Consider the following 24,426-nt stretch of genomic DNA (forward strand, 5'->3'; position numbering starts at 1 on the left):
GGGTTTTTTTCTTGCTTTAACTTAAACTTGGAAGTCACCCTGACCTCTAACTACAAAGCACAGAGCGAAGGCAGAGTTTGACCCTTCATTTATGAGTATCTCTGGTTTGTTGGGTAAGCCCCATCCATAAGTCCTTGACCAGTACAGTTAGGCTTGGAAGACTGTTTTTTAATGGTGAATGTCAATCAGCGTCGATATCACTATGCATACACAAGCGGATGTATTCCCATCCAGAATAATGGAAATTTCCAGATAGGCAACGTAAGGGAAATGCTGCTTGAAAACTTCTTAGAGTTGATTTAAGGACACGTAATTTGTGCATTTTGACAAGTGATATTGACAATTTGTGTTGTAACAGTTATAAAGCTTTACCTTTTTTTAATCTCAACATCTACTGTCATTGAATAATTATTGTCTAACCCACACCCCCACCCCATAATTTCCCGCAACTGCGAAAATTTAAATGGATAAAAATCAGGAAAACATGTTTAAAAATAAACAGCGATATTATCAGTCGAAATTATTTTAAAAAACTTAAAATCTAATTCTGCCAAGCCTAAGAATATTAGACAGACAAGGTGGGTGAGGTAATTTCTTTGATTGGACCAACTTCTGTTGGTGAGAGAGACACGCTTTTGAGCTTACACTGAGCTCTTCTTCAGGGCTGTAGAAGCTCAAAAACGAGTCTCTTTCGGAAGCTGGTCCAATAAAAGATATTACATTTTCTCCACCTTTTCTCTCTAATATCTTGAGACTCACATGGTTACAACAAGGTTGCAAAGCCTACGTATAGTCAAGGAAACCATGCTAGCAACGGTCATTTTTAAAAATGGTTCCTTCCACAGAGCCAAGAAAGACAAACCCCTTAATGGTACTAGTTTGCCATGGCTTGTTTAGGGGACAGGCCCAACGTTATTAGGGAAGCTTTGTGCATCAATGTGTAAATGAACCATCGTCACACGCATACGCTTAGCATGGGACTTTCAGACAGCACCAAGCTCTATGCACTAGGAGAACTAGGCCTTGTAGAAGTAGATATTATGACTGAGGTTTCTTTCCTTCTCCCTGCTGGGCTGCTGCATCGTTTCCACAGAGCAGAGTCTTTCCCCTAATTGATTCTGCTCCAGTTTTCAGTCTCTGGCTCACCATCTTCCTCTGCAATATTTCCGTGGCAGTGGGAGGACTAAACAGCAGGAGGAGAAAAGCTAGCTTGCTACTTTTTCACTTCCACTAGCTGAAGCTACGGTAGCATGAGACACCGTCATGGTGTTCAGAGGGTTTCTCTGCTGTCTGGCGTTCCAGCACAGCTGACGTGACATTTCCACTGCCTTGCGGTTGTCGATTGGTTTGCATGGATGCCGGCTCACTGTCTGGCCCTATTTCATCAGGTGAGGAATCAACAATATTATTAAGAGGTAGCAGTTTTACAATTGTCCATGTTCTTTGCAGAATTCTAAGCTGCATCCAAGTAGGGATGGGTGCCGTCACTCGCCCCACCAAAATGAAGCCACCTCTAGGGTGGGACACATCAGCCACTAAAATGACACCAGCAATATCATACAACCGTTTAGTGCAGGAAAGGGGGAAGAACCTTGTATTCAGATTAGATTGCCAACTCTTCAGAGTGCAGTCTAGATCTTCATGCTACCTGTACTGTCAAGTGCCAAGCCCATTTCTGGATGTCATAAATATATAATTACTACTACCAATGATTCATTTCAAGAGAATTCATTTTCATTTTACCCATATTGGTATTTGGCCCCAATACCCCTAATTTTGTGAAAAACAGCACGAGTAGCCCAGAATTACCCCCTAGCTCCCTGATTTGGGTATTTGAGAATAACAGTTCTAACTAACTACCTTAGGAACTTCTATCCCGTCCCCCACCCCATTACCATAGCATCTGAGTGCATCACAGTCTTTATCCTCCCAACTCCCCTGTGAGGTCAGGCAGGTCTCTTCTCTGCATTTGACAGAAGGAGAACTGAGGCACAGCGAGGCTAAGGGCTTGTCCTCACTGCTGTGTTAGCTGTAGGTATAACTCAAGTACTCCCCCAACATGACTCCCATCTGCACCCAAAAGTCTTTAGCTCAAGTTCAGTGGTGCTTTAAACTCCAGCTAGCTGGCCTGACAGGATGTAGGTTGAAGGTATAGTGGCATTTGAGTTAGTGATGCAGTGGGGACTCAAACTACTCTGGGCTGCTCATATCACCAGCCTGTTGCCTCATTCGACCCAACTCGAGTTAACATTTGCAGCGAAGGCAAGCCCTAAGTGACTTGCCCTAGATCACACGGGAAGACTCGGATGAAATGGGGTCTCCTACTTCCAGGACTAGTGACCCGTGTCTGGGAGATCTTCCACAGGACTTTCCTATTGCCACTGCTACTAGAAAAGAATTATAGCCTAACTACGGCTAACCAGTAATAGGAAGTGTGGAGTATGCGTGGTGATAGGTTCTTTATGTTGTACAGCAGTCTGGTTAATCCCCTCTGTCTCCACGATTCACAGGCATGCTCTTAACATTCACCCGCTTTCTTCCTGTTCCCGTCCTTGTAAATTGCATTGAAATCGTGGTTTGCCCCTTGGAGGACTCTACGGATCTGTCCTTTACTTCTGGAACAATTAGTGCCTTTTGAAAATGCTCGATATGGAATCCCCACCCCCAAACCCTGACAGTTCAATACCAATCAGGGAAAGGGATTGCTGTGCTGTTTCCCTGAGGCAGCCAGACAATCAGTCAGGCATTGTGAAAGGACTGGCGGCCTGACAGCAGCGCAGTCTGACAGCACTTGAGAGCACTCTGGGAGAACAGTGGTGGGCATCATGGGCTTAAAGTGGTGTCAGCAAAGCTTCTGTATGTTGCAGGTAACGTTCACCCTTCTCGTTCATAGTTTGCACCCTCTGGGACCTTCATGTTCCCGCCATTTTTCTCTCCTATCACCGAAATATAGCACAGAAACTAAAGTTTCCTCTGGCTGTGAAGAGCAGGTTTTGACACATCCACTGGCACCAGTGATGAAATCTTGGGCCCATTGTAAAGCACTGACTTAGTGTGTATATCAGAGTGATGTCGCCCTCTGGTGGCTGGTTCAGAAAGAGGATAAAAGACCTACTGCTACCGTCAGGTAGGAAGGTTCTTCTTTAGCTTCAGTGGCAGAGGCCTGTATTTTTTGGAGTGGAAGGGACAGATTTCTAGCCCTGCTCCCTATATGAGTGTGATTGTTGTCTGTAGGCCAAGGATTTGTTACACTCCAGCTGGGGCAATGACAGGTTGTGGATATTATAAGAATGCTTCTGCCCAGATGAATTTTGGGTAGGAAAGGATTCCTCAAGGCATCGGGTGAGTTACTTGTTGGCACGTGTTGGTTTCCCAGAAGGTAGTTTTTGAATAGAAGACGATGCTGGCAGGTGGGCTGAAGAATAGGGACGTTTCTTTAGAAAGTTTATTGAGCCCTTAGTCCATCAGAGAGAGACACAGCCTTTGGCCTCACACGTCCTCCTGCCCTGCAGTGTGAATTCATTGAGTAACACTGAGTTCCTGAGTCAGGAGGGGGAACTCCCAGCATGTAAAATGCAGCTTCAGTGGAGATGAGCCTTGGCAGCCCAGAGTTTTAAAACTTTAAGTCTTGATTCACCCACACCCAGAGCATTCTGGGAAGCCACCTCGCAAGCATCCAATTCAGTGATTCACATGCAGTTCCGAGATGTAGAGTCTGTCTTTTATCCTACTCTCCTCATTTCTGTTGACTTCACTGGCTCGTGCAGGGAGTGCCCCCTCCCCGCCCTATTGAGTCCCATGAGCAAAATCAAAGAGGGAAAAGGTTTGGAGGGAAGTTGTATGCAGGCAGCCAAGGAGGAAGAATCTCTCAGGGTGGGAGCCATCTGAAAAAGTAGCCAGAAGGAGAATCATTCAGTTCAAAATGTGAAATGAAAAGGCCGTGATTCTGGACTGGATCTAGGATGCCCCAGTTTCTCTGAGCTGCATTGTGCGCTCCTCCAATGGAGCGGAGAACACGGCCTGTGTAAACACAAATGAGTGCACGTAAAGCAAGACAAACGGGAGAAAAAGAGGGTGCCAAGTTAATAAACGTTCTGGGAGTGTCTCAGTGCTGACACATACCGAGTGTTCTGTTGTCTCCCCACTTTAACGCCACCCCAAGCACACAAAGGAAGTTTCATTAGCGCAGTGACAATGATAAACTTGACACCCGTCCCTGCAATCGTGGGAGGTGCTGTTTTTTCTCTCCAAGCCTTACGAGGGTGTTATTTCCCATAACATCCACCCTAGCACCAAGAACTGAAATGACACGAAACACCAGGGAAGTTCACGTTTTCACCAGATGTATCATAAGAGGCCTGACAAAGGTTGAGTCAGGTGGGTTCTCTTGAAGACTTCTTGTCTTTTGGGAGGGAGACTACTGAATTACTCCCCAAGTCTGAGCTGCAAATGAAAACAGGAAAAGTAACATTTAACAAAGGTGAGGCAAGAGGTTGTCCCAACGCCGTGTGATGGAGTTACATGCATTGCACAATAGTTGGTAAGGAGGTATGGTGCCTTTCATGCATAGGTCACAGGTTCAAATCAGTAGTGACCAGGAATGTATCCTGATGGCTGACCAGTAGCCTATATAAAGTGCGTTGATTCCTGCCCACATCATAGTGAATGAGGTGTCCACATCACAGAAAAACACCCCCACAAAGAGCCTAAGCAGCGAGGTCAAGATGGAGGAGACTCTGGATTATCAGCCCCTCTCTTATCCCTTGGAGAGGTTGCCTCCAACTAATGGCCAATGCATATTGGTTAAAAGAAAAGGAGGACTTGTGGCACCTTAGAGACTAACCAATTTATTTGAGCATGAGCTTTCGTGAGCTACAGCTCATCCAATGAATTGAGTTGTAGCTCACGAAAGCTTATGCTCAAATAAATTGGTTAGTCTCTAAGGTGCCACAAGTCCTCCTTTTCTTTTTGCGAATACAGACTAACACGGCTGTTACTCTGAAACCTGCATATTGGTTGAGAATAGTGAGGGGGAACCCTGTATTGCTTGAGCCTGTTTGAAGGCTAAAGCGTCTCTGGAAAAGGTGCAGAGAGCATCTGCATTAAAACTCCCCTTCATCTCCATGCCGGGCCCCATATTGTTAGGGGAGAAGGAAATTGTTGGCTTCTTGTGAAATTCTTTAATACGTTTTTTAAAATACATATTTTGCCAGCCTTTCCAGCTATCCGTAGTTTGTACAGAGCAGCAGCTCTGATGCCCTCTAATGCTAAAAGGACAAACCTATCAGCTGGGTTCCTGCAGGCTGCATGCAGTGTGGTTTTTCAGAAGAGCTGAGTAGATGACCCCCAGAGTCACTGGCCTCTTGGGGGAGTGGGGGGGAGAGAGCATTTCACAATGATAGTCTAGCTTGCAAAGTCATCAGTGTTTATGTACCATGCAGTGTGTTGTGGTATGGGAGGGGTGTCAATTTACCTCTGACTTCAGTGGCAACAGAGTAGGGTGACCAGATGTCCCGATTTTATAGGGACAGTCCCGATTTGGGGGGCTTTTTCTTATATATGCATCTATTACCCCCCACCCCCGTCCTGATTTTTTACACTTGCTATCTCGTCACCCTACAACAGAGGTAGGACAATGCCGGGCACTTCTAAACATCCCACCTTTAACCTTGCTTTGTAGAACTACATGCTACATACAATTGAATCTTTTTGGCATGTGACGCTAAACCTTTTGCATTTTCATGACCTTTGAATATTCAGCAGCAGCTTTAAGATGAACCCTACACATGAGCACCCCTCCAAACCTGGACTGGGGTGTACAGAATCTGGATCCACGTTTTGCATCTTTCCTCTACCTGCAGCAACTAGCCTAGGCTAGCGGCTAAAACACTGGAATGGGAGCCAGAGACCAGGGATTCTGTTTCTGTCTCTGCCACCGACCAGTTGTGTGACTGGACAAGTCACTTCATCACTCTGTTTCCTCTCTTGCACTCTGTCATGTCTATTTAAATTGCAATCTCTTCAGCATGGGGAGAGTCTCTCTGTGTGTGTCTGTACAGCACCTAGCACGATGGGGCCCTAATCTGTAGGCCACCCTGTAATACAGATTGTAATACCTCTAATTGAAAAGTGAGAGATGAGCCAGAACTGGACTGCCTGATCCAGCCCTTAGGGAAGTACTGATCTTTGACTTGGGTCCATCTTCCATTGAAAAGGGAAGATGGACCCAAGATAACTGCAGAAGATAACGTTGCTTCGTGTGCCACTGTACAGCTCGTCACACTTAGAAGCTGCGAGCTTGCTTCTGAAGCTGTGAAAGTGATGAGAAAGCTTCTCCTAAATGTGTGGAGCTCATCATAACACCTGTGTCTATCTGTGTCCTGCTCGAAGGGCTCACATAACCTGTTTTCTCCTTCTCCCCACAGGTATGCGAATACTCGTTACCCTGCTGTTAGATACTCTGCCTATGTTAGGCAACGTCCTTCTCTTGTGCTTCTTTGTCTTTTTCATCTTTGGGATTGTCGGCGTGCAGCTCTGGGCAGGGCTGCTCAGAAACAGGTGTTTCCTAGACAGCAACTTTGCAATGTAAGTACAGCAGAAAACTCACTGTCTTGTCTTTTCTCTCTCCCACTCCAGCTATCGGGGAAACGTTTCTATGTATCTAGCTAGCAGGGTTAGCATAAGTGTGGGTTCCATACAAATATCTCCTCCTTCACACTGCCCCAGGCAGGAAAAGGAAGGTTGCCCCATTAGGAATAGGTGTGGCCAGCAGAACTGAATTGAACTGGTCCATTTGTTGAGTTCTCCTCCCAGGATTTAGCCCAACGTGTGTCTTCCTCAGCTGCTGTAAACTGGCGTTGTCACTGAAGTCAACTAGAGCAGGGCAACATTTTTTCAACAAATAGATTTTTCTTTTCCCCATTGAAAATGCATTTTTCATTGCTCTGAAACTATTCGCAAAACTTGGGTTGAATTCAACCAATAGTTTTGCCCAGGAGCAAAATGTTGGGGTTTTTTGGTGGTTGTTGTGTTGTTGTTTTTTTTCAAAAAAACCCTCAACGTTTTGTTTTGACCATTTGTAAATGTCACATTTTGACTCTTATGGTTCACAATGGCGTTTCGAATTCAAATTTGGCCATTTAAAAAAAAAAAGGTGGAAGAGACCCCAAAATAGCCACATCGAAGTGAAAAAGTCAAAACAAAATTCGTAGAGCTGTCTGAAACCTTTCAGTTGACTCAAAATGAATAAAAAATCCATTCGATTTCTGTCTGAGTTGACGCAAAATATTTTGATCCATTAGCAGTGAATTTTGGTTGAGTTTTTTTGATTTCGATGAAAAAATTGGTTCTGGTTCAAATCAAACTGGAGTTTTGCCCTTGATTTTTCAGATTGGTCCCAAACAATGTCAATATGAGCGCTATCAATAACAGCATTGCTAACTTCAAGCACTGAAAAATCACGAGATTGGCCTAAAAATCATGAGATTTAAAATAATAAGTATACATTTGGGATTTTTCTTTTTTTAATATTTGCCTTCTGGTTTCTGCACCTTTAGAGTTCACGTTTCCAAGCTTTTTTTTTTTTTTTTTTTACAACCACAGGAGACAGGCTCTTACATTTTATTTTAATGAAAGCTGAGCTTCATCACTCCAGGAGCTGAGGATTTAAGATAAACATCAAATCTTGTGAGACTCCAGAGTTGGCAACACTGCAACAGCAAATGCAGAAATGTCGGGGGGGTGTGTGTTTGTTCCGAAACATGTGTTGCAGCCGTTTATTCCTGGTGGGAAGTGCTGGTTACCCTGCTAGGCTGTCTGACTCTGAATCACATAGGGCCGTTTCCCCTGTAAAGCGTGTGATGACGATGTGTGCTCTGTTTCTTTAAAACTCCGTCAGGAATCCAGCCAGGAGGGGCTGGACCCAGAAGGATCTAGGTAGCAGTGAAGCAGGGGGAGAGAGGCATAGTAGTTTGAAGGATAAAACTATTCTCCTTTTTCTTTCATCTAGCTCATTGTTCAGTGCTAGATGAAAGCTACTCCTGAGATCCTTCACCTTTGTCACATGACAATGTCATCTATAGCATTGCAGGTTCCTTCTGCCGCTCTGGTTCCCCAAGTTCCTTTCCTGATCGGTGCAACTAAACTTTAGCCTGAAGCGTGCTTGTCTAGGGTGCTTGTTCGGTGTCCTGATTGCTTCTAGGATGCTAACATTTGTTCTGGTGGGTTGTCTTCACGAATACCCCAAACGCAAATTAAAGAAACCCCGTCAATTCCTTAACGTGACAATTGCAGGTATCATTCCCAATATGTGACACATTCCTCCTCGACTCCTGCCAGGAGTTGTGCTGCTCGTAGGGCGTTTTCCCTAGATGGGTAATAAGGCCTCGGTTTTGTCCTGTGTCCTGGATGACACAATAATTTCCATCGTCTGAATGAACCCATTCTTTGGACAGATACGTTGACTATGAAACGCAAAGTAGTAAACTCCACTAATTTTTAGCCCTCTCTCCCCCAGAATGAGGAAACCCTTGTGCTCCATGAGGAAAGAGGGGGGGAGGGGAAATGCCGATTGTTGAGAGAGAGCCTCCCAAAACAAACCTCTGCGTTGCCCAAAAACACGAAAGCTGGAGGTGATTCCAATCAGGCCTCCATCACGTATTATCGTATTTTACTGAAGGGCTCAGGAGATGCTTTAATGAGCATGCTCGCGCACCCCCTGATGAGGATCTGCTCAGGCACTGATCGCATTCAGTGTAGTTTTTGGAGAATGCCCTGGTGGAACCCTATGAATAGACCAAAATCAGACCCTGCTCTCTTGACAGAGAGAGTGCAAAAGCTCTCTGGAAAATGAACATTTTCTGCGCTGTACCAGTAGGTCTGTTATAGGATGTGTTTGCAAATACACATTTCACGCGCTGTAAAAAGTGGGTGCCATGCACTGTAGTTCAAGGAGGATGAGGCTGGCAGCCAGCAGCCTGAGCGCTCTCATCTCAGTTTTGGCATTGACAGTGTAGATTTGGGGTAGGTCACTTAGCTGTTCTGTGCCTCCGTTTGCCGGTCTGTAAAATGAGGATAATGTTCTGCAAAGCTCCCTTACAGCCACGCAGTTCGTCGGTGGTTGTACGATGCTATGAACATGTAGAGTGTCATTTTAGAGGGCAGTAGAGAGAGCAGGGGCACCGGAACAGCTATGCCCTTCCACTTTTTCCGGCCATACGGGCGAGCGACGGGAGTAGCCGGGGGAGAGGTGTGAGCAGGGGGTGGGAGGAAAGAGGCAGCGTGGGAGCAAGGTCTTGCCACCCCTTGTGACTAAGAAGCCCTGGAGAATCTTAGGGTGGAAGAGCCCAGTCTGACACTAGGCTCAGTCACAGAATGGCAGTGGAGAGAAACACATCTGCAGACCCTTTAACAAAGGGAAGAGAGCTGGATGTTGGGGGATCAGATCTTCCTGGGCGGATCGAAATCTCTCACTGTAAATGGATTGAACTTTGATCTAAGGCTTTTTTTCCCCCTCTTGGTGTAGCAACAGGTTAGGGGGAAAAGCGAGAGCTTGAATGCCATCGAAATCCATGTTGTCTTAGAGCTGGGATAGCTGGTGTTTTAATGCAAGTAGCTGTCTCCTATTCAAAGGAGGAAAACACTGATGAGAAACCAGGAAGGCCTAGAAAGCAGGGGAAAACCTGGCTGGGCTGGGGAAGAGACATCGAGAGAACTGTTAGGAAAAAGTAAAAAATCGGGGAGTGTGGAATAGAGAGTTGGAACCCCTAGGAGAACAAAACTGCCTTGCTAAGACGAGTAAATGGAGTAGCAGCGATTATAAAGGGAGCTCGGGATATATAAGTGCCGTATCTGAGAGCCAGGATCTCCCCCCGACACTCAGGTCACTGTCACTGCTCCTCTTGTAAGTGGTGCATATCTTGAAATAGGGCTCTACAAATGCAGTTGCTTGTTTCCAAAGCTATTCAGCATATCAACGGGAAAACTCCAAGCCTCTAGAACTAGGCCGGAACCAACCTCCCTGAAGTGTGGGTTGTTCCGGATCTGGATTTGAATCTGAGCGTTATGGATTGAGCCCATATTCATTTCATGTATGTCCTAACACCCGCCTTACCAGTCACACCAACCGGGATCCAGACTGAATACATGAAGATTTCTGGAAACTCCCAGATGACTATGAACTGTGGTTTGGATTCATAACGAAAATCCTGTAGAACAATCTCACTTCCGAGAACGCTAAAGATCGACGTTAACCACCCAGGAGCAAGGAAGTGCCTGAGTTCAGCCTGCGTGTGTAGCTTTAACTCTGTCCCCTGATGTGTATGGATTATGACATCCCTCCCTCCCCCCCCATTACCTCATCATATCCTATTTGTGACGACGTAGTATTTGCAGCATGTGTTGCATCTTATCCAGTGTGCAGAGACCGTCCCTCAGTTCTGATGCAGGAGTCCTGAGGCCGATCTCACTCTGATTCGTAACTGCCTTGTTGCGTGATCTAGGACAAGTCACTTTACGTCTCTGGGCCTCTGTTTATTATGTAAAACAGGCCCTGCAACATTTATTCAACTGGCCAGCGATGCTGAGAGACATGATGCTATGAAGCACTTTTAGAACCTCAGATAAAAACTTCTATGCACGTTCAGATCTCTCTGTAGCTATCCGCTGCACTCTGAGTCCAAGATGTCACTTTCCCTCACCTATGTCTTATTGCTCTGATACCGATGACCCAGAGTTCTCTAGCCAGTGCCAATCAAAGACCACGCAGCGTACTTCGGGACTTTCCATCAGTCATAAGTTAATCACACAGTTGTCATTTAAAAGCTCACGAGGCTGTGTTAACATGGGACTCTGAGAGGTTGCATTTCAATTTTATGGTGGGCAAGCACAGTGCGAGCGCAGTGTTTTGGGCGCCTGGAGCAGAGCGCCATCATTGACATAGGTGGGTCTCTCTAATCTCTTTGACCGGTTTGCGTCCCTGTAGTCAAAATTATGATTTTGAGGGGAGGGGGGGTTGCTGCAAAGTGGAGCCTTTAAAAATTAACCACACGGGGATCACTTGCTAAGTACAAAAACTAACCAGCACAGAGGAACAGGTTGTTACATAACGTCCATTAGCCGCATCAAAGGCACTGCAGGATTTTCTAATCAAGGGCTCAATCCTTATCATTAAGAGCTAAATTGGGTTCCCTGTCCTAAGCCTGAGCCACCGGCCTTGGTGCCGAGGGAGGGAGTCCTGGGATCCAGGCATGGCAGCACTTCTGTGGCTACTACTGCAGCCCACACTTTTCCTGCACACCTGGTCTACCGGGGATAGTAGCAGGTGGATCCAAGTTGCTGTGGATCAACTTTTCCATGTCTGCCACCTAAAAATCCAGTTGCTCGGGGATGTACAGGGAGTTGCCAGCAGCTGGGCTTCAGAAGGATTAGGGGGGTGCAAATGCTCTGGATTTGATTCTGCTCTTAGTTACACTGGAGTAGTAGTGAAATACCGTGCACCTGTTCCATTGCATCAGGGGCCCTCTGCAGCCCTGAAGGAAGGAGCGGGGCTCGCATATTTCCCCTTATGTCCAAATGTTGCAACAGAACTCCCACTTTGACTCTTGTTCCCTATGGAGTGAGTGATTACTCCTAAAACTGCATTTGTTTGGTTCAAATAGCCCCACTCAGCACCACCACCACCCTGGCCTCTGCCTACAAACCACCCCAAAGCTTGGCCCCAAACTGGGAGCGAATAATTGCTCAGGCTTGATCAAAATTTGTACTATATCGTCTGTCTTTTTCATCCCCCTGAGTCTGCGCTTCTGGGTGCCAGCAAAACGTTCACAGAGGCAAGCGCAGTGAAATCCCACAGGAAGGGATGTTTCTGGGCGATTTATGACTTGACTGCAAATCTCAGAAGAAAGCTTGTTCTTCCAAGAATCCAGTGCAGCTTTTCAGTCTCAAAGAATCCAATCCAGCGCCTGCTAAGATTCATGGCAGCACCCACCTTGACTTCAGTGGGAGCATGGTCAAGACCAAGAGTTCTGAAATCATCTTCTGGATTTTTGAGAGCGTAGCTGAGTGGAATAGAACCCCCAAACCAGGGGTGGCCAGCCTGAGCCTGAGAAGGAGCCAGAATTTACAAATGGACATTGCCAAAGAGTAACAGTAATACATCAGCAGCCTCCTATCAGCTGCCCCGCCCCGTTCCCGGCGCCTCCTGCCCACCAGCAGCCCCACCGATCAGTGTCTCCCCCTCCCTCCCCGCACCTCCTGATCAGCTGTTTCGTGGCGTGCAGGAGGCTCTGGAGGGGAGGAGTGAGGACATGGCAGGCTCAGGGGAGGGGGCGGGAAGGGGTGGTGGCAGGGCAGGGCCTGGCCTGTGGCAGAGGCAGGGGTTGAGCAGTGAGCACCCCCTGGCACACTGGAAAGTTGGCACCTGTCACTCCAGCCCTGGAGTTGGTGCCTGTACAAGGAGCCGCATCTTAACTTCTGAAGAGCCACATGTGGCTCCGGAGCCCCAGGTTGGCCACCCCTGCCCCAAACCTTTTGAGGTTTGCCCTGCTAGACAGAGAACCAATCCCCATTGAAATATTCATTGTGGTCACCCTGCTGATAGAATAATTGTCCCCTCGGGCATCCTTAAAGGCTCTTGGAGGGCTAGATTCTGCTCTCATTTTTACAGACACAACCCCATGTATTTCAGCATGGCCCCAATAACTTCAGTGCCATCCGTGCAACTGTGGTAGATGTTGATGTAAGTGCACTATTCAATGCCACCCCCCTGAAGAGCGGAAAGAAATGTGGTGGCTCAGATGGGCTTGTGACTGAGGAAATTCCAACATCATTGACGTAAACAGGACTGGATGGGTGTAACTGAGGGGAGAATTCAGCCCATTTGCTTTAGTGCCCAGGTAGGTTCTTCCCCCCCCCCCCCCCCCCCCCGTTGCTGCTGTGCTTCAGAGTCTGAACTAGATGCGTCTGGCCCTCAGTCATGCCTTTCAGCTTCAGGGAGAGCAGTCAAAAGGAAGAAAAAACCCTTATGCAACGGACATAGGTTCAAAACTAAGCCATGGCTTTAAACAGAGGCGAAGAGAATAGAAGTCTGTACTGAAATGGGAATGAGATTGTGGTAATTTAGTGTCGCTTGCGAAACATTCCCTAAATGTGTCCCTAAAGCCCATTGCTGTTCTCCTCTGCCTAAGACAATGGTTGCGAGACCTTTGGCATGCCCCGTTGGGCAGAAGGAGACACCGCAGCTTTCCTCTCACTCTGGGCCTGCTGCTGGAGGCCAAGACAAAAGAGGCGGGCATGAACTTTTCCCGTTCCATTTATCTGCCAGAGGGGGACCACAGTCCAGAATAAGAGACAGGGGCAGGTGGTGCTTGGGTAGTGGGCAAAGGCTAGAATCCTGGTTCTGATTTCCCGAGCACCCCTGTAAATTGGGAGTGACTCCCATGCAATCACAGAGCCTGATTCTCTGCAGCCCTCATTACACCAGTGTGATGTAAAATGCTACCCAATGAGCATGATGGTGTTTTAAACCCACTTTGCTCTGGTGTAAATGACTATACAAGGGGCAGGGAAGAATCAGACCCATGACGTTTAACTGGAGTAACCAGTGTAAGTGAGATCTGCCTCTGGCCCTTTGACTACAGTTTCTAGTTAATTTCCTCTCTTTGAGGTCGTCATTGCCAGAAGATGTCTGGACAGTTTGACATTTTACACCAAACTTCAGAGATGACCATACGTAGGAGGCCACGGTCAGAGGTTCTTACACAGATCAGACTTCCAGGGACTGCAGGGACTTTTTTCCTGAGGAGAAGAATAAAAATAGCATGGGGGACAAAGGTGTATCTTGAACACCAGCTCCATGGTGATCTCCCCACTCCCAAATGAGGGTGCTCCCCTGGTCCAGAGATCCATGTGGTGGGAGGAAGCTGAGCAGAGGGGACCTTCCTCTGAGGTGTCATTCCCACGGTTTCTTGTGTGGCGTGTCTGATCTGACATCACTTGAGATTGGCACCCGAAATGAAGGACTCTGCGTGTGTGTGTGTCAGCAACAAGTTCAACCCAGCAGCCTATCCAGATGCTTGGCCCTGCCAGCCACCAATCCAGAATTAACCTTTAACTCTAGAAAGAAAAAGAACCCAGGTCACCTCTGGCTTGCCCAGGCTGCTGGCGGGCTGTTCCTCGCATGCCGCTATTCGTAAGAGCATTTTTCTCCTCCTCAGAGCCTTTGAAGAAATTCGGTGAAAGAGCTGTGACGTGTCGTATGTATCTCACGCTGCCGGACAGATAGAACACGAGTACTGTGGTCTTAATTAACTCCGGAGCCGCTCCACGCTGCCCCGCCTTTGGCTGCCTGGTTTTTTTAAAGCGTTGAGGAAGTAGGTATAGGCCATTGCAGACAGCTCTGTGGGTTTGTATGAAAGGGGCTTGTGAGTGTAGCTTAATTGGTCCTTCTGGCTTTCCTTAAGTCAGTGGATTTGTCAGTCTGATTTCCCATGGAGAGCAATTTGCTCTTGAAGGGCCCAATCCCATGAAGTGCTGAGTGCTCTGAACTCCCCCCTGGCTTCATGGGACATCCAGGGCACTCAGCATCTGGCAGGAGCATGCTCATCGTGAGCTCCAAAGCCTGTAGATGAAGCTAAACTACTGCCTTCCTTCCTGGAGGGTAGTTCCTCTGAGTCAGCACTGAGGCACGCTTGCAAGGCAGTGGGCAAGGAGTTTGGACAGTCACCGCCTGTGTTAGAACTGGACGGAGTTGTTAATGCTGCATCTCCACTAGACAGCCGACATTCAACTGCAGCAAGCACGACAAACGGACAGGCCAGCTGGCAGAGAAAGAGGTGCTAATTCACTCTTCCTTTCCGGTGAATTTGTCCTCCCAGCACAGGGGTCTAGTGATGAGTGGATTCACAGCCATTAGCAAATTATGCAAAGGACGTCTATTTGCAAATAACAATATAACCGGCTGGCCTGTCCCCCTGAACAAGGTAGGCGGTTTCAGATGAGTAGCTTCCGTTTGGTTCGTAGATCTCACCGGCTCTTTACCTTTGGATGATGGTTTTGCTTTGCATTTTTTTACCCATTTGGATTTGCTGACAGGCCACTCAGTACAACTGGACACCAACACCAAAAAAGGATCTTAATTTTGCTACATTCCTGTCATGTCATGGGATTTTTTCTTATTGCAACTACAGTAACTAGAGAGCAACCGTTGTTCAGTGAACAGCTACAGTGCCAGCTTTTGTAGTGGGTTGGGAAGGGGGGAAAGTGGAGTCTCAATTTTGTGGCCTCCCTAGCACCATGGACCCAAAGGAGCAGCACTGGTTACTCAGAGCTTTTGATGCCCATTGGCCCTCTGTGGAGGATATTCATTTTTTTAAAAAGTGATTTTTAGTGCAGGTGCAAAATTGAGCGAACTAGAGGCAGAAAAAGAACAGGTCTGCCCATGTAAGAATGAAGCCAAACTTCCCTCCAAACCTCACACGCGAACCTTTTCCCAGCTTCAAAAATCATTAGTTAAGCAGGCTTCCGCCAGAAGTCTCCCGCCAATGCACTGACCAGATCTGACCCTACCTCTCTTGTTAGATCACCGGCCAAGGTGATACAGCTGCAGACAACATTTATCCTCTAGCAGAAATGTCTGGCATGGTGCCCATCTCTCTTCCCTCCCCACGCTTTTGTTTCACTAGCCACATTTGCCCTCCTTCTTCCCAGTTTTAATGTACAGGGGGGAGTGTGTCAAGTCAAGAGGTTAAACATAACCCAGGAGGGAGAGAGGGTGCAATGGAAAAGGTTGATTTGGGAAGACAAACATGTATTAACTGACTTGCAGCTGGGAGGACAGATAGCTATAAACTCATGTGTGCCATAGAGCATTGCACTGTGTCTGATTACACTGGACAGGGATGGACAGTTTTCATAATAGCCAGGGTGGAAGATTAGGGGGATTGATATCACACGCAGGCATCGGTCACACCTGCCTGGATCACTTTTGAATCCTTTGTCCATGCTCTGTGATTATGGCATGTGTCTCCGTCTGCACATTTAAACATGAAACAACCGCCAGCAAGTGGGCTTTGGCATCCATCAGCTGCTAATTGTCCAATCATCAATCCAGCTGGTCTCTCCCCCTTTGAAAATCCAGCTCTGCTCTGGATGGAATCCTAATTATAATTACCCATGAGAGATGGAGCCCTGACCCGCCCCCGCAGCCATTAGCAACCAGTGTGCTCCTGGTTCCAGAGTTGGGGGCCACTGAAGGTAATGAGCTTCTGCTTAGTTTGACATCTGTCTGGTTCATTACAATGCTTCATCTACTGCACTCCAGCCTGGGCTGCTTCAAAGGGCATGTCATCCGAAATGCCGCGAATGGATCAGAACAGATTTTGGCCAAAATTGCTTTTTTTTTTTTTAACTGGTGCCCAGAGAGGGCAAGTGCCTTGTTCCAAGCTCACACTGGGAGTCTGCAGCAGAACTGGCAACTGAACCCAAATCTTCCAGGTCCCCGGCCAACGCCTAACCCACAAGACCATCCTCCTTCTCATAGTGACTCTCCCTGACGCAATACACACACCTGTGTACTGAGCTCACCTGCCAGGATCCAAGACACAGGTTTCCAACTCCCCGTCACTCTGGGGGATTTTTTGTTTCTCCTCTGCTTAGTAGTCTTAACTCCAGAGGAGGACACACGAGGAGTCTGAAGTGTAACACGCTGCCTGGACCTCAAGCAGCCTGTCCCTCGCTGGGTGGAATGACCTTGCTTAGCCCAAGCCACTTCCGTTCTGTTTGCTGCCATATTCTTGTCAACAAACCCAGGAGCTGGAGCACGTGGGGTTAAAATGCCCTTTCCTTCCCCTGGTTAAGACCAAAGGCTGCTGTAATTCCAGGAAAACTCTGGATAACCAGGCCTGCAAGGTGAGAAAGCACCCCGAGGGACAGAAACGCCTTTCCTGGCGACGTGGGAACACTTAGATTTTCCTTACAGGTTCGAACACCTTTGCAGTACTCGCCCTGTAACTGAACTCAGGAGACCCGGGTAACAGGGATGAGCTCGTTAACTACCGAGGAAAACTAGGCAGTTGCTAGGAGTCCCCATGGTTTGTTAGTATCGGAGGCGGTGCTAGCCCATTGGGGGCCCAAAGCAGGAATATTTTGAGGGGCCCCCTACACACAACACATAATAGACAGCAAATAGGGGGACCCATTGAGCTGCTCGGGACCCTAAGCAATTGCTTAGTCTGCTTATGCCTTGCACCGGCTCTGATTACGGTTGCACTTTCTAACACCGTCAAGCAGCTGAGAGTATCTTCCAGCAGCCCCAGTACTTAAGGAACCCAAAGTGAGACCAGGGGGATAAAGTCTCTTTATTAGATATATAGCAAGCTGGCTCCTATGGACTCTGACCCTGAGTGTGTCTGCATCATGTGATAGACCCCTTCCAATAGGAGGCGCTCTGGTGATTGCACAGGACTAATTTTAAAGAGACGTTACCAGCCTGATCTACAGTTACCTTGCTGCAAAGTCAGCCAGCGCACAGCACGATGCAAAGGGAGAAAGGTTTGGTCGGTGCTCTTTGGGGTGTTGGCTCTGTGTTAGCCATGACCGGTGACACAAACCACAGGTTTCTGAGTCTCATTCGCAAGTCCCCGGCGCTCAAAACGGCATGTTGCTGTCTCCCTTGGAAGGCTGAGGGTGCTGAGTCAATGCTAGTGGGTTTCAGACATGTGGCTCTGTGGCATTTATGGTCTTTCATACCTATGGGCTGGACGAGGAAAAGCTGTCACCTCCAGCTGAGCAGCTGAGCCCTGGCCCTTTAAATCACTGAGGAGCCCTGGGGGCTCCCGGCTACCACTGCTACCCCGGGGCTCTGGGGTCTGGCAGAGCTTTAAAGGGCCTGGGGCTCCACTGTGGTAGCAGCTGCCAGAGCCCTGAGCCCTGCTGCCCGAGCCCAGGGCTTCGGCAGCAGGGCTCCGGCGGGGATTTAAAGGGCCGGGGCAGTAGCGGTGGCTGGAGCTCTGGGGCTCTTTAAATCCCCGCCAGAGCCCCACCACCACTACCCCGGGACTTGGGCAGCAGGCTCAGGCCGGGATTTAAAGGGCCCCGGGGGTGGGTAGCAGCGGCTGGAGCTCCGGGACCCTTTAAATCCCCGCCGCAGCCCCGCCGCCGCTACCCCAGGGCTTTAAATTGCCCTCTCAGAAAGCCAGTCCTGGTACGGCGCACCAGCTCTTACCGGTACGCCGTAGCGGGGCGTACCAGCTTACTTTCACCTCTGATGACAGTCTTCCTCTCCCTGGTTATTTTGTAGCCTAGCGGGCTGCTGAAAAATCAAACTGCCTGAGAAGGCCACGTTGAGGGGATAATTAGCACAGGATCTAACGCACCCACGTGGCTTCCACCCACACACAACCTCCAGCATACCCGGGGTGCATGCCTATGCCTATTGTTCCTCTGCAGCCCAACTGCAGACAGTGGGGATGTCTGCTGATTATGTTCCAAGCAAACTTTCTTCTGGTTTGTGGGGTTCTGGTTTCTTTACTCCCCCTTCTCTCCCCCGCCCCCCCCCCAAATCCTTCAGCTACCTCCATGTGCTCCTGCTCTCTCTCCCCTGAAAACCTCCACACACTTATACACGTGTGTCTCAGCACATTTTAATCCTTCACAAGAATCTCCCTCTCTTGGTGTGACGTTGCAGCATTCGATCGCATAACAAGGACAGTAGGAATACAGCATGGACTTTTCTTCAGCCTGTTTTTGGATGGAAATTTCCCTCGGAACGAAAGAGGCTTGTGGGTGGGCAGGAGGAATTCAGGCAGGCCGGGAAGATGCACTGTTTTAATGTGCCGTCTCTGTCTCTTCGATTCAAGATGCAGATGTATAGTATACAAGATGCTCTGTATAGTGTGGCACGTCCTATGGGTCGGAAATGGGGCCCAGTGGGAGGCCCTGAAACAGGGCACGGAGAGCTCGCCTTGGCCTTGGCAAATAAGGAGTAAATAGCAATCCCTATTCACTCCGCTCTCCAGTGAAGGGGCCATAAAACCAACTGCTTCAAGAACAGGAAGGGAAAGACTGGGATGGGGGAAGACTGATATCTGACCCTGGGGATGATGGCTAGACCCCTCCCCTGAGCCAGGGAACAGGGTTTTATCTGATGGATGGGGCCTGAGACGGAAGGAGAGAGAGATCCTCAGCTGATGTCAGTTGTCCTAGCTCCATTGTGGAGCTGTTCTAAGGTTCTCCCTGGGAAAAAAGGGATCTGAACGGCTGAGCTTGTGTGTTTGCTATTTCTCCACGGAAAAGGCGAATTATACAGGTCGAAGAAAAACCAGAGTTTTATACTGAATTGTTTCACCAGCATTCAGGCCCTGTAAATCTCTACCAAATGCAATAGGCAGCTGGATTTTCAGCGGTGCTGAACCCCTTTACCCCCGTTTGATGTTGCATCTGCTTGTGCCATCCTGAAGCAAATCATATAAGGGAGAGATCCCTGCCCCCAAGCTTCTGTCTAATTCCAGGCCCTAGATTCCATATAAATAAGATGTCATTTATTTCCCCTGGGCCACTTCAGCTCAGAGAAGCAGACTCCAGTTTTTTATTGCGGTGTTGGTAGCAATTTCCCAGCTTGGTTTACTGATGCTTCTCTCAAAAATGCCTGCTTGGATGAATAAAATAAACTGCACAGGAGCCATTGGTTTCGCTGGGACTTTCCAGGTGCTTGGTTCTTGCATTTTAACTGCTAAACCGCACAGTCTCCGACAAGATTATGGCTGGTGCAGGCTCAGAGATTTGGTCAATGGATAGCCCTGTCTTGAAGCAGTGTTTTAATTGCAGAGATGAATGCTAGGGGCACATCTCCCCTACACACCTCTTCTAAACTGGACCTTAGAGCTAACCGCTTAATAGCGGAGCCTCAGTTTCCACACCTGAACAATGGGGATAACGCTACTGTCTGCCTGTGTAAAGAACTTTGAGAACTACTGAGGAAAAGTGCCAGAGAAGAGCTAGCTATTTTTGTTATTTTATAACAGAAAAATCTATTCTTTCTCCACTCCCACCCCCAGATAATCTCTTGTAGTTTGCATTATTGCTTGCTTAGCTAATGGCTCCACGAGGCTCCTGAAATCTGGAATCATGAGGCGATAGAGCTGACCGTTGCGGTTCTGTTCCTCTAGTTGCATTATGCTCGTTACCTCAGGCCTACATCTCAGAATCTTCGCTGTGACTTCCCCTGCACTTTGGGATTCCATAAAGTAAATCTACCCAGAGCTGCTGAAAACCTCACTGACGTGTTCTCATTTGTCCTCTGGTCTGATTTTGTTATTCAAGATGTTCCCACCAGTCCTCCCTTTCCACACCCCAAGGTCGGTCTGGCTGGCAAGGACTTTAGTGCTGGAGGTGGCAGATGGACGGGCCTTACTCACAGAGCTAACAGGGTTGTGGAAGGAGTCAAAGGCAGACTTTCCAAGCAACAATGGCAGCAGTTGAGCAGAAAAATCATAGAATCCCATATAGAGCAAGGTGAACCGTGGGTGGCTGGGTGGGCAATGACGTGTAACTAGCTCAGTTCACCATTAAATAGCAAATTATCCATTTGACTCACTCCATTTCCCGATCCATGGAGCTGATTGGATGTTTGTTTAAGAAGTGTTTCAATTACCAAGGGGGCAGAGGAGACAAACTTCACAGTGAATGATGTTCAGAGCAAATCCTACCATCCGCGCTGCCCTATGAAGTTTGTGCCATCCTGGAACACAGTTACTGAGTGCCCTAACTTTTTAGAAGGACTTAGGTGAAGGCTTAAAATGATAGGTTAAAAGTAAAGCAGTATGTCCGTGTTTACAGGATTTAATTAAATTCTCATGAGCGAGTACCTAGACGTTCCCTATGCACTTCACTGAAACAAGGACCCAGCCCCTGCCCTGAAAAGTTAAGTCTAAGTTCTGTTGAGCCCTGTTCCTTTTTTCTTTATCTATTGATTGGTTTTATTCAATCTGTTACATTGCACCGTAGGTGTGCGTGGTGCTGTACGGAGCAAATTGCATGTCTGCAGTAGCACTTTTCACGCTAAACTTTTTTATCCCACTGCGGTGTTTACCAGTGGTAAAGTATCTGTGCTTGGCCTATGCTAGCATGTCAACATTACTGGTACTAGTGGATCCGCACGGGCACTAGACAAATAGTGTGAGAAGTCCAGGGCTCTGACACTCGGTTGCTTTGCCCCAGAAATTACAGGTGTAAGTAAAGATTAGTGAAAAGGCACACACCGGCCGTGCAGCAATTAAAGCTCCCAGTTATCTTAGCCTTCCAGAACCATAAACTGAATCCCAGACTAATTAAATCAGATTGGAGATAAGCACACAGCTCTCGGTAATGTGCTTTTGGTTTTTTTTTTTTTTTAATTCTGCAACAACAGAAAGAGTTTGAGATGGCTGATTCGCTCCTTGTTAATGCTCGGCGTGCTCTTCCCAGGGACATGCCTGGAGATGGATTTATTGAAAAGCCAAATTGCTTTTAATTGGAAATTGGGTTTGTCTGAAGTTTGTTCTGTGCACCAAGAGGGGAGTTGCTTTTAGTGAGGCAAACTTGACTCTTTCAGCAAGAAAGAGGACTCCAGAGGAACCACAGAATGGCTGCTCTTGGCCATGGTTCTCTCTAGAGTTTGCTAATTAGTTAATTTCTGCTGCAGGCCACTTCTGGAGGTGGACCCATGCCATGAAGTTTGGAGCCAGGGATTTGTTTCGGACCTGTTGCTAGCTGATACCTATTAAAAATTGATACTGCAGGAAAAAAATGAGTGATGTTATGGGACTGCAATAACTGCACCTGCAGGGAAAGTGGTGGTGATCTGTCAGCATGTGGCATTGTTGGGGCTTTGTATTGTGCTGTGGCAGCAGTACGGGATGCCGTTGCACCATAGTGCAGCAACAAAATAACTTGGCTACGTTGACATGGAGATGTGATGAACTAATGGACTGGCCCAACTTCCTGACCTGGCAATGTTGGGCTTGTGACACACCGACATGGCATCACAGTGGTGTGGCAACCATTAACAGCAGAATGCGGAATAAAACTGAAGTTAACTAGCAGGCCTTATGGTAGAGCCAACCTAACCACATTTGTGATGCTGTTGGGGACAAAGAACACGGCCAGTCCTAGATATTGTGGGGCCCTATGCTGCACCTGTAACTGGGTTCTCTTGCCTGCATGTACCCACATCTTGCCTCCTGCCCACCTGCGAAACCCCTTAGCCTTTGGCAAACCCCTCACACACTTAATTATGAGACCACTGGAGCCACACCTCAGGAAGGCATGCAGTGAATAACAGAAGCAGACTTTTGTAGGCAGAGAATGGGGAAGGACCAGGAATTGCATCTCTGCTGTGGCTTCCTGGTGCCAGAGCTGGATGGGGCAAAATGACCAGGAATCGGAGACGGTGCTGTGGGGGGTGGGTCATGTGAGGGGAGTGGAAGCCCTGGAAGAGCAGTCTGGACAGTCTCATAGGCCTCCGACTTCCTCTGACAGGTCAGCGCCATTGAGCTCCTCCACAATTCTCAGGGCCTTCTTTCTGAGGTGGAAGCAGGTGGCCCTGGCGAAATCATGTTGGTCTGTGGTCCGTAAGAAACGAAGGAAAGCCAGCTGAGGTTTCCCCACAGGGAAGGATGGGGAGAGACACATTGTTTGGTGTTCCTCTTGGTTTCCTTCCTTGCTCCCCTCAGAGCTGCTGTGCTGCAGGAGAACAGTCGTTACCTCAAGAGACAGTTGCAATGGTCAGGTTGACAAACGGGCATCTTCCAGGGCCTTCACGGGAGGACAGCCCACTCCTTCTCCGGGGGTATGTCTTCTTAGACCCTTCAAAGCACAGCTGTGGAGGTGGGAGGAGCCCAGCGCCTGATCTGCCATGTTTGACCGTCTCTGTTCCAGAGGGACCCAGGGGTGACCTAGCCGGGGGGCTGTAAGGTGGGAATGAGGAGCTTTGGCAGAGCTGAGGGAGAGGGGGGACCCAGGGCGTATGGCTACAGGCTGAGATTGAGGGGCATCAGCAGAGCCCGGGGGGTTGCAGGTCTGAGTTTAGGGACATCGATCAAGCTCTGTGGGTGGGAAGAGGCCGGGACTGGGGGCTGCCTGTTGGGTTGAGGTGTGTGGGAGACAGCAGGAAGCTACAGCCACTCTCCTTGCTAGGCCTGACTGCAGCCTGCATTGTTAATCTTTCCATTTCAACAACTGATTCAAACACAGCGTTTCAACTTATTTTAAAAAGAAAGCAGCATCGACAAGTGGGCAGCAGAGCTGGATCCCTTCCACGGCCAGCAATTATCAGAGAGCAGCAAGGATTAAATATTTCATTAAAGCCAAGCTGCCGTGGGCAAGCTTTTCAGGTGATAACTTGCCGTGGTATGCAAGGCAATCCCCCTGCTTCTTGCCCAGGCCTGACCTGCTGAATAGCACCTGGGAACATTTCACTGTTGAGCCTGAAAGGGAAAAGTGCGAGGGCTTCTGTAACAAAAGGAGGTGATGCGGGAAAGGGGATCCTGTGTGTGCAAGAGTTCAAGCAGCCGAGCGTTAGGGAATGTTCTGTTCCCGCCTGCAGCCAGAGATAGGGTGGTGGCGCGGTTGGAGACCTGAGGTGGAGAGAACCTCTGGCGCTGGTTCCAGCTCTTTAAAAACGTTATCTCCCAAGCTGTAGACTAATGAGTCTGGTTCAGAGACGAGTTCCAGGTCTGCCAAGTGGGAGACGGACACCAGGTTGCTGCTTAATTGAGGCAAAGGACGGTGCTTTGGGGAAGCTAGTTCTAGTCTCAACAAGCCCTCTGAGTGAACAGGAGAGAGCACCTAAGCCGTCGCCTCTCTCTGTGGGGCCTGCGGCCTCTTCCCTCACAGGAGGTGCGCAAGTGGGGTCACTCCTGCTGAACGCTGCGCTGGTTCCCAGGTGGGGACCCACCAATTTGGGAGGGGGATGAGAGGGTTGTTACAGCACCGGCAGGCGTTTCACCGCGTGAGCAGCTTTGGCCGTGGCGGCTCACCTCCACACCTGCTGTGCTGCGAAGGGTCTCCACGCCAGCCCTGCATAAGCCAGTGCAGAGAGCAATGATGGGGCAAGCCCAGGGCAGGGACCACAGGTTCTGTATGGATATGGATGCAGCAAGCTGCAGGCCTCCCCCCTGCAGCTGCTATTCCTACCCATAGCTCAGAGGGGTCCTGTCAGGAGAGCTGTGCTGCAGCCCCATAGCCTGGCCCCGGGTGTGGGAGTTGGAATTCAACTCTCCAAGCTACTAGAATTCAGAGTTTTGGCCCGTCCAGCTTCTATGCTTGGACTCAATTCCATCTGACTCCAGGGCGGTTCCCTGGCTGGCTGAGTCTGTGGTCCCTAGACTGCTGGTGAGTGAGGAGCTGAAGGCACGTCTACCCACTGGCTGAAACAATGGCCAAACGGTGGGA

General features: G+C 48.6%; 1 protein-coding gene across 3 annotated transcripts in view; it reads left to right on the forward strand.

The window, feature by feature from the left end:
- The window catches only part of CACNA1H (calcium voltage-gated channel subunit alpha1 H), a 208,316-nt gene that overhangs the window by 22,228 nt on the left and 161,662 nt on the right, over positions 1–24,426 (forward strand). For all 3 annotated transcript variants that reach the window (XM_048866479.2, XM_048866482.2, XM_048866481.2), the window contains exon 4: positions 6,426–6,585. In XM_048866479.2, the coding sequence (XP_048722436.2) occupies positions 6,426–6,585 (160 nt within the window). The remainder of the gene's footprint in view (positions 1–6,425; positions 6,586–24,426) is intronic.

Source organism: Caretta caretta, chromosome 10 (assembly GCF_965140235.1).
Source record: "Caretta caretta isolate rCarCar2 chromosome 10, rCarCar1.hap1, whole genome shotgun sequence".
Lineage (NCBI taxonomy): Eukaryota > Metazoa > Chordata > Testudines > Cheloniidae > Caretta > Caretta caretta.